The sequence below is a fragment of the Jaculus jaculus genome, chromosome 9 (assembly GCF_020740685.1).
Source record: "Jaculus jaculus isolate mJacJac1 chromosome 9, mJacJac1.mat.Y.cur, whole genome shotgun sequence".
In the NCBI taxonomy this organism is placed as follows: Eukaryota; Metazoa; Chordata; class Mammalia; order Rodentia; family Dipodidae; genus Jaculus; species Jaculus jaculus.
Genome location: NC_059110.1, coordinates 108631606 through 108641837, shown reverse-complemented (window position 1 = coordinate 108641837; position 10232 = coordinate 108631606). Strand labels below are relative to the sequence as shown.

The following is a 10232-nucleotide window of genomic DNA, read 5'->3' as shown; positions in this document are numbered from 1 at the left end:
CGTTACAGCACCAGCCTTTGAGGCAAGTGACCTAGGCTTGGGCCAGGCTGGCACAGCATGAAGGAAGTGAAAATCAACCTTTTGAGGTTGGCAGGGGTCTTCCTGGTTTTGGGAACCTATGTTTATTACTGTCTCAACTTTAGCTGTAAACACAAGGCGAGGCAAGTGCAGAGGCAGATCAGCATTATCAGAAATATATAAAGCACAGGCCAGATGAGGCGGTGCACACCTTTAATCCCAGCACTCTGGAGGCTGAAGTAGGAGGATCACTGTGAGTTCAAGGCCACCCTGAGGCTACATAGTGAATTCCAGGTCAGCTTGGGCTACACTGAGACCCTTCCTCCACCCCCAAAATGAAAGATATATATATAAAAAAAAAGCAGGGCTGGGAAGATTGCTCAGTGGTTAAAGATACTTGCTTGCAAAGCCCGATGGCCAGGGTTCAAATCCCCAATACTCTGTAAAGCCAGATGCACAAAGTGGTGCATGTGTTTGGAATTCATTTGCAGTATCAAGAGGCCCTGGCACACCCATGCTCGCTTGCTCTCTCTCTCTTTCTCTCTGTCTCTCTGCTTGCAAATAAATAATAAATAAAAATTGGGGGCTGGAGAGATGGCTTAGCAGTTAAGCCATTTGCCTGCAAAGCCAAAGGACACAGGTTCCATTCCCCAGGACCCATGTTAGCCAGATGCATAAGGGGACACATGTGTCTGGACTTCAGTTTGCAGTGGCTGGAGGCCCTGGCGCTCCCATTCTCTCTCTTTCCCTCCCAAATAAATAAAAAATAAAAATAAAATATTTAAAACTGGGCTGAAGAGATGGCTCAGCAGTTAAAGTGTCTGCCTGCAGAACCTAATGACCCATGTTTGATTCCCCATTACCCATATAAAGCCAGATGCACAAAATGGTACACACATTTGGAGTTCAATTGCAGTACAGTGGCCAGAGGCCCTGGCCGCCATTCATTTTCCTTCTCTCTCTCTCTTTTTGCAAATAAATATTTAAATAATAATAATAATACAAAACAAAAATCTAAAAACTTAAAAAAAAGAGAGACATAGCTGGACTTTGTAGCACATGCCTTTAATCCCAGTACTCAGGAGGCAGGGGTAAGAGAATCACTGTGAGTTCAGGCCAGCCTAAGACTACATAGTGAATTCCAGGTCAGCCTGGGCTAGAGTGAGACTCTACCTCAAAAAAAAAAAAAAATTAAAAATACACACACACACACACACACACATACACACACACACACACAAAGCAAGGAGTCACATTTTGACTAAAGAATGTCTCAACTGTCTACTTTCCCACAGGTCTTTACCAATGCATCTATCTTTCCACACACTCAACACTCCAGAAAAACCAAGAGCGTACCTGTCCATGCACCAGTCAGGGGACTATGACCAGGTACCTACCTAGTTCCTCCCACAGTCTTTTTGGTCAGAGACCAGGCAGTGATTCTGATCTTTGCGTACTGTGTATCTGAGTTCCCTCACAGCCCCTGAATGGCTTCTGCTAGGCCGTGGATCTAGTCTGGCCTGAGTGGCAACCACCCGAAGGTCATTCAGAGAATTGACATGGTTGTGACGACTCTTCAGGAGGAGGAGGGAGGGGATATCCAGCGGCCTCTTCTTGTCCAAGCTGTGGCGGCTGTGGGAGCAGCACTCCCTGGACAGCAAGGGGTTTTCTGAAAAGGCAAAACCACCGGCATCATTGATCTGTGCTGCTGTAGTCAGAACACATTTCTTGCGAAGGCTGTCTCCCACTAGACGCCCAGGGAATAAACTTGCTAAAGCTCTCAGAACTGGAGTCAGCCATGGGGCCTTCCTTCCACACAGTCTCTCCTGCCCATCACTGAAGTATGTTGTCTTCTCAGACTAATGACTTTCTCAGGGAATGGACCAAAGAAGGGTCTGTGTAAGCCTTTTTTGAAGCTTGGAATCCCTAAACATTGGACCTGTTTCTCATGTTCCTCTTCCCACTGATGCTATAGTTTGGGTCCTTTTTTGTTTTGTTTTGTTTTGTTTTTGAGGTAGGGTTTTTTTCACTCTAGTCCAGATTGACCTGGAATTCACTATGGAGTCTCAGGGTGGCCTCAAACTTGCAGCAATCCTCCTGCCTCTGCCTCCTGAGTGCTGGGATTAAAGGTGTAAACCACCATGCCTGGCAGTAGTTTGGGTCTTTTTGTGGCTGGTGTTAGACCCAGGTTAAAGGATTGGTGCTGGGCTAGAGCGATGGCTTAGCAGTTAAAGGTGCTTGCTTGAAAAGCATGAAGACCCCTGTTCAATTCCCCAGTGCCCACATAAATCCAGATGCACAAACTGGAACATGCATCTGGAGGTTGCTTATAGTGGCAGGAGGTCCTGGCGTGCTGCTTCTCTCTCTCTCTCTCTCTCTTTCCCTTCTTCCCTTCTACCCCTCTCTCTTAAATAAATTATGTATATATGTTGTTTTTTTTTTGGGGGGGGTAGGATCTTGGTCTAGCCCTGGGTGATCTGAAATTCACTCTGTAGTTTCAGGCTGGCTTTGAAGTCATGGTGATCCTCCTACCTCTGCTTCCCAAGTGCTGGGATTAAAGGTGTGCATCACCATGCCTGGCACTAATAAATATCTCTAAAGGCCTAGTGCTATTGAAAGGCTGTGGAACCAAGAGGGGGTGGGGGCTAGTGAAAGATCTTTAGGTCATTAAGTACACACCCTTAAGGAAGATGATGGGACCGTGGCCCCTTCCTTTTCCTATTTCTACTTCCTACTTATAAGATGAGTGGCTTTGTTCCACCTCATGATCCCCACCCAGCACCCCCACCAAAGGCCTAAAGAGCAACAGGTCTGCCCAGTCACAGACTTGACTTAGAAAGTCACAAACCAAAGCAACCTTTTTCTCTTTACAGTTAATGATCTCAGGTATTTTGTATCACAGCAACAGAAAGTGGACCACCACACATAAGCTCCTGGCAACCTCCCCCCTCAACGGACACCAACACTCACGTGACTGGACACTCAGCACCGGCTGTGGGATGTAGTGAGGTCGGAACAAGGAGGCCTTCCTCCTCATCTGAATCTTGTACAGTAGTTCTGACATCAGATGTTGTCTCCTCATGTTGCTCTTTAGCAAGGCCCAGCTTGGATCCAAATGGTGTGAGAAGTTCTGGGGTTTTACAGACATGGAAGATTTTGATGTTTTCTCCTGGACAAACTTCTGGGGGGTCTTCGGCTGCTTGCACATAGAGGATACCATCCTGACACTGTCTGGGCTGTCTAGTTCAGGGCTGGTGGTCAGACTCAAGTTTGTCAGAGATTCCAGAGAGGTTGAGATCCGGGTGGCACATTCTGAGGGTGTTTCTACTGAGGACGAGGGCTGAAAGAGAAAACAGCCTGCGAGGAGACTGCAAAAAGTAGAGGGCTCCTTCCTACTCTCTCTCTCTCTCTCTCTCTCATTTTGATTTTTTGAGGTAGGGTCTCATGCTAGCCCAGGCTGACCTGGAATTCACTATGTAGTCTCAGGGTGGCCTCGAACTCACAGCAATCCTCCTACCTCTGCCTCCTGAGTGCTGGGATTAGAGGCTTGCGCCACCACTCCCAGCCTTGTTTTTTTTTTTTAAAAATATTATTTATTTGAGAGAGAGAGAGAGAGAGACAGAATGGGCACACAGCAGGGCCTCCAGCCACTGCAAATAAACTCCAGACACATGCACCACCTTGTGCATCTGGCTTACATGGGTACTGGGGAATTGAACCAGGGTACTTAGGCTTCACAGGCAAGCGCCTTAACCACTAAGCAATTTCTCCAGGCCCTGCTCTTCTTGAAGGAAATGAGTGGGAATGGTTTAAATGGTAAAGTAAGAGTTGAGGTTATCAGTAGCAAAAAAGATCTAGGGCAGAATGCTTTTTGTGATGATGAACTGGCTAAGCACTAAGGCAGGTAAGGTAAGATGGTGATAGGAATCCACAGCTTCTCTTAGAGGCCTTTAAAAATGAGAAAGATTTGGCTGCAGAGATGGCTTAGCAGTTAAGCGCTTGCCTGTGAAGCCTAAGGACCCTGGTTCGAGGCTCAATTCCCCAGGACCCACGTTAGCCAGATGCACAAGGGGGCACACGCATCTGGAGTTCCTTTGTAGTGGCTGGAGGCCCTGGTGCGCCCATTCCCTCCCCTCCCCCCCGCACCATTGCTCTCAGTTTCTCTGTTGCTCTCAACTAAAAAAAATTTTGAAAAAACCAGAAAGATTGGGGCTAGAGAGATGGCTCACTTGTTAAGGTGTTTGCTTTCAGAGCCTAAGGACCTGAGTTCAATTTCCCAGTACCCACATAAAGCCAGACACACAAAGTGGCACATGCATTTGGAGTTCGTTTGCAGTGGCTGGAGACCCTAGTGCACCCATTCATTCCCTCTGTCTGTCTCTCTTCTATCTCTCTGCTTGCAGAAAAAGATTGGGCTTGGGAGACTGCTTAGTGGCTCAAGGCACTTGTTTGCAAAGTCTGACAGCCTGGATTCAATTCCCCAGGACCCATGTAAAGCCACATGCACAAAGTGGCACATGTATCTGAAGTTCATTTGCAGGGACAGGAGGCTCTGGTGTGCCCATAGTTTCTCTTTCTCTCACCAAATAAATAAATAAATATTTTAAAATAATAGTGAGAAAGATTATAAACATTAGACATTGGCAAAAGGGAAACCAGGTATAATTTTATAGCTGTCAGACTGACCCAAACTAGAAAGCTAAATAATGCCAGTAATGATAGGTAAATGGGATATAGACCCCTTCTGATTTGAGAATGTGTATTGCTCTGGCTACCCTAAACCACCTAGAAATAATTAGTAAGATAAGATTCCAAATTAAAAAAAAAAAATACCCATGACTCAGCAATTCTGCTGCTAGGTATATATGCTAAGTAAGTTACTAGATAACTCCTTACAATTGTGTGCATCAATGCTCTCAGCAGTGCCAAAGGATAGAAATGGTCTAAATGGCCAAGAACAGGTAAAAGGGAGAAACAACATGTGGAACGTATGCAGAATGAAATGTTATCCAGCTTCGACAAAGAGGAAATGCTGATACAAGCTATGGCATCAGTGAACCTTGAAAACCTTATGCTAAGTGTAATAATCTGGACACTAGTTATCCATGTTGAAGCTAGCCAGCAAAATTAAGAGAGACATTTGTGGCACATTGTAATCAGTCACATTGAGAGATGATGGAAAGCCAGGCATGATGGCACACGCCTTTAATCCCAGCACTCAGGAGGCAGAGGTAGGAGGATTGCCATGAATTCCAGGCCACCCTGAGACTACATAGTGAATTCCAGGTCAGCCTGAGCTACAGCGAGATCCTACCTTGACAAAAAAAAAAAAGGATAATGGAATAGACAGACGTGGTGGCACACGCCTTCAATCCCAGCACTTGGGAGGCAGAAGTAGTAAGATTGCTGTGAGTTTGAGGCCACCCTGAGACTACATAGGGAATTCCAGATCAGCTTGAGCTACAGCAAGACCCTACCTTAAAAAAAAGAAAAGAAAAAATGAGCTTATTTATATGTGATAGAGAGAGCAATAGTATTCATGGTGACAGAAAATAAAAGCAAAATAGAAGCTCCCAGAGATGCAGAAAGGAGAGAACAGAGAACTACGTTTAACTAGCCGTGTTTCTGTTTGATGAAAATATTCTGGAAATGGATGGTAGCAATCATTGCACAAATTGCGACTGTTCTTAAGGCATGCACCCTTAAAAGGGATTAAATGGTTAACTTTATAGAGCACATTTCTTATCACGATATAAAACAAATGCGGGGGGTGGGATGATGGTTCAAGGGTTAAAGGCATTCGCTCGCAAAGCCTGCTGGTGTAGGCTCAATCCCAAGTCACTCATAGAAGCCAGTCACAAAAAGTGGCAGGAGCAGCTGTCGTTATTCACAGTGGTGAGAGGCCCTGGTGCACCCGCACACACAGATTCAGGCTTGGGGGAGGTGACGTGGCTCAGACGGTGGAGCACTTGCCTAACATGCATGAAACCCTGGGTTTGACGCCCCAGCACCACATAACACCAGATGCGGTGGCACACACCTATAATCCAGCACTCGAGAGGCAGAGGCAGAGGCAGGAGGATCAGTAAGTTCAAGGTCATCCATAGCTACATAGCCAGTTGGAGGCCACCGTGGGCTACATGAGACCCTGCCTCAAAGGCAAAGAAACTGAGGAGATTCATTATGGCATAGTCCTGTTTGTCATGAAGGAGAATCGAAGGCAGCGGCGCGCCGTAGTTTGGAAACCTGATAGGGCGGACTAGATGTTGGAACTTATTCTTGGAAAGGAGCTGTAAGCGGTGGGATTTGCAGCTTCGCACTACCTCGTCCAAGGACGGCGTCGGTCCCTGTGGCTCAGGCAGCCGAAAGCCACGGCTTTACCAACTACAGGCCAGGAGGGTAATGCGGTCAGAGAAGCCTGGGAGACCCGGGGTCTCCATGGAGGGGGAGCCGGGGGAAGATGCTTGCTCACGAAGCCTCCCTGGGTGAGTGCGACCCTCCCTGGCACCCACGGCTAACCTAACCGACTGCAGCGTGGTGCGTGCGTTCGTGATCCCAAGGCACCTATGACCATGGGGAGCAGAGGCAGGAAAACTCAAAGCCCTCACAGCCGGCGTTACTGGCATTTATTTGTTTGTAACAGCCAGTATACACACATGCACACAAAGGCGACCCTTTCCTGTGCAGCTTGGAGCTGATGACTAACAAACACACACGCCTAGAATAGACATCAAATGATCTCCTGCATGCAGTGTGGCTAAGCATTGTTTTAGGACCTTTCTTCCACTTGTGTATTACATATGTGATGGATTATAAAATAAAGTAGATTTCTTACTGTGGGCTATAGTTTAAGAATTTTGAGCCGGTCGTGGTGGCGCACACCTTTAATCCCAGCACTTGGGAGGCAGAGGTAGGAGGATTGCCGTGAGTTCGAGGCCACCCTGAGACTACATAGTGAATTCCAGGTCAGCCTGGGCTAGAGGGAGACCTTACCTCAAAAAATCAAAAAAAAAAAAAAAAAGAATTTTGAAAAATACTGGACCACTCCCTAGTGGACTTGGACCAGGCAAAGTTCCAGGAGTGCTGACAATTTCCCAGCACTTCCAGTGGTTGCTCCTTGGCCCTTGGTGGGGCTCAGAGTGACCAACACAAAGGGACCTGCAGCAGAGTGGTGGGGACCAGGTTTTATGGCAATTTTGTTTTTATAAACATAAAATATCAATTGCCACATTTTTTGGTTTCATTTTTGCTTTTAGAAAGGGCTTCATGGCATCCTACACTGGCTTCAAACTCATTCTGGAGTGGAAGACCACCCTGAACTTCTGATCCTCTTGACTCTACCTCCAGAGTACTGGGATTACAGGTGTACCACACCTGCTTTAATCTTTTTTCTTTTTTTCTTTTTCTTTTTTTGGTTTTTCAAGGTTGGGTCTCACTCTAGCCCAGGCTGACCTGGAACTCACTATGTAGTCTCAGGGTAGCCTCAAACTTACAACAATGATCCTCCTACTTCTGCCTCCCGAGTGCTGGAATTAAAGGCGTGCACCACCACACCCGGCTAATCTTTTTTTTTTTAATTTTTTTTTTAGTGTGTGTGTGGAGGTCAGAGGACAACCTTGGATGTCAGTCCTCACCTACCTTATTTGAGGCAGAATCCCTTGTGTTTGTCACTGAGGGCCTGGCTAGCTGGGCCAAGAGCTTCCGGGGGTGCCATAGCAGGTTGGGATTACAGGCATCAGCTCCCGTATCTGTCTTTTTACATGAGTTCTGGGAATTCAAATCCAGGTACACACGCTTCCATGGCAAGCACTTTATCCACTGAGCCATCTCCCCAGTCCTATATTAATTTTTTAAAAAATTCATTGGTGCTGTTTATTCTGGCTTGGTTTATGGTTGCAGAAGATCTATAAATGTATTTGTCCTTTGGAGTCTAAGAAAGGCTGACTACAGGAACACCTTCCTCCACGGATACCAAAATCCAAGGACGAGCAAGTCTTTAATATAAAATGGAGTAGTATTCACAGATAGCCTGTACATATCGTACACATGCTTTATTGCTTTGGGTTTGTCATATATGTATGTATGTATGTATGTATTTATCAGAGAAAGAGGGAGAGAGAGAGAGAATGGGCGCAGCAGGGCCTCCAGCCGCTGCAAACGAACTCCAGGCATGTGCACCCCCTTGTGCACCTGGCTAACATGGATCCTGGGGAATCGAACCTGGGTCCTTTGGCTTTGCAGGCACATGTCTTAACTGCTAAGCCATCCCTCCAGCCCCCCTTTAATTTTTATTTATTTATGTTTTTGGATTTTTAGATGACCTTGAACTCCTGATCCTCCTGCTTGCACCTCCCAAGTGTTAGGACTGTAGGTATGTACCACCACACCAGGCTACCCTTGAGTTTCAAATCATCTCTACATTGTTTATAATGCCTAATACAATGTAATTGCTACCAAATAGTTATTACACTATATTACCTAGGGTATAGTGTTGATGCTGGGTGTGGTGACACATGCCTATAATCCAGGACACAGGCAGAAGATTCCTAAATTCAAGGACAGTCCAAGCTATAGTCAAAACCCTGTCTCAAAAACAAGGGCTTAGAGTCAGACATAGTGGTGCACACCTTTAATCCTAGTACTCAGGAGGCAGAAGTAGGAGGGTCACTGTGAGTTTGAGGGCAGCCTGAGATTACCCTCTTGAATTCCAAGTCAGCCTGGGCTAGAGTAAGACCCCACCTCAAAAAATTAAAACAGGGGTTGGAGAGATGGCTTAGTGGTTAAGACACATGCCTGTGAAGCCTAAGGATTCCGGTTCAATTCTCCAGGTCCCATGTAAGCCAGATGCACATGGTGGCACATGCATCTGGAACTTGTTTGCAGTGGCAAGAGGCCTTGGCATGCCCATTTTCACATACATTCTCTCTCTCCCTCTCTCTCTCATGCTGTCTCTAATCAATCAATAAATAAAAATAATTTTAAAAACCAAAATAGGGCTGGAGAGATGGCTTAGTGATTAAGTGCTTGCCTGTGAAGTCTAAGGACCCCGGTTTGAGGTTTAATTCCCCAGGACCCACATAATCCAGATGCACAAGGGGGCACACGCGTCTGGATTTCATTTGCAGTGGCTGGAGGCCATGCTGTGCCCATTCTCTCCCTCTCTCTCCCTCTCTCTCTCTCTCTCTCTCTCTCTCTATCTGCTTCTTTCTCTCTCACTGCCAAATAAATAAATAAAAATAAACAAAATTTTTTTAAAAACCAAAATAAATAAATAACAAGGGCTTAGGATGTAATTTCAGCAACAACACATGCCTAGTATGCCCAAGGCATACCTTTAGTACTGCAAAAATAAAGTCTTAGCCGGGCGTGGTGGTGCACGCCTTATATCCCAGCACTTGGGAGGCAGAGGTAGGAGGATTGTCATGAGTTCAAGACCACCCTGAGACTACATAGTTAACTCCAGGTCAGCCTGGGCCAGAATGAGACCCTACCTCAAAAAAAAAAAAAAAAAACACCCAATAAATAAATAAATAAAGTCTTTGTGTTAAATAAATATGTAATTGTTTAAAACGCAATTTTCATTTATTTATTTATGAGAGAGAGACAGAGAAAGAGAGGCAAATAGAGAGAGAATGGGCATGCCAGGGCCTATAGCCACTGCAAATGAACTCCAGATGCACACACCACCTTGTGCATCTGGCATTACACGAATATTGAGGAACTGAACCCGGGTTCTTAGGTTTTGTAGGCAAGCAACTTAACCAATGAGCCATCTCTCCAGCCCTTAAAACATGAATTTCAATGCATACATGGTTAAGCCTATGCACTCAACGGTGGAGGCCTGATTGTATAAAGATTTGTATCTAGTTCTGTGCTTGTGTATACTTATGAAAACATACCTGTTGAAGATGCGCCAGACTGAACCTAGGTGCTAGAGCTTTGGCAATCCTCCTGCCTCAGCCCCCTGAGGATCACCATACCTACCTCATAAAAATAATTTTATAGTGGGGGTTTACAAACGTTTGCTCTCCTTCAAAAGCTTCCCATACTCCAGTGGAGCTTGAAACACACGGTTAAGGAGAAATTCATGTAGCTCTGGAACCTCAGAAAGTGAGTTTATTTGAAGAGAGCATCTCTGAAGATATAGGAAGTTGTTGGGATGAGGTTATACTGGATTAAGGTGGAGCCTAAATGCAGTGACTGGTGTCCCTATA

At 45.7% G+C, this 10232-nt stretch overlaps 1 protein-coding gene across 1 annotated transcript in view; it reads right to left on the bottom strand.

Moving 5' to 3' along the window:
* Positions 1-1415: 1415 nt before the first annotated feature.
* Ttll6 (tubulin tyrosine ligase like 6) overlaps positions 1416-10232 on the bottom strand; it is a 33476-nt gene continuing 24659 nt past the window's right edge. The window contains 2 exon segments of the mRNA XM_004655530.2: positions 1416-1687; positions 2989-3358. Of these exon segments, the coding sequence (XP_004655587.2) occupies positions 1416-1687; positions 2989-3358 (642 nt within the window).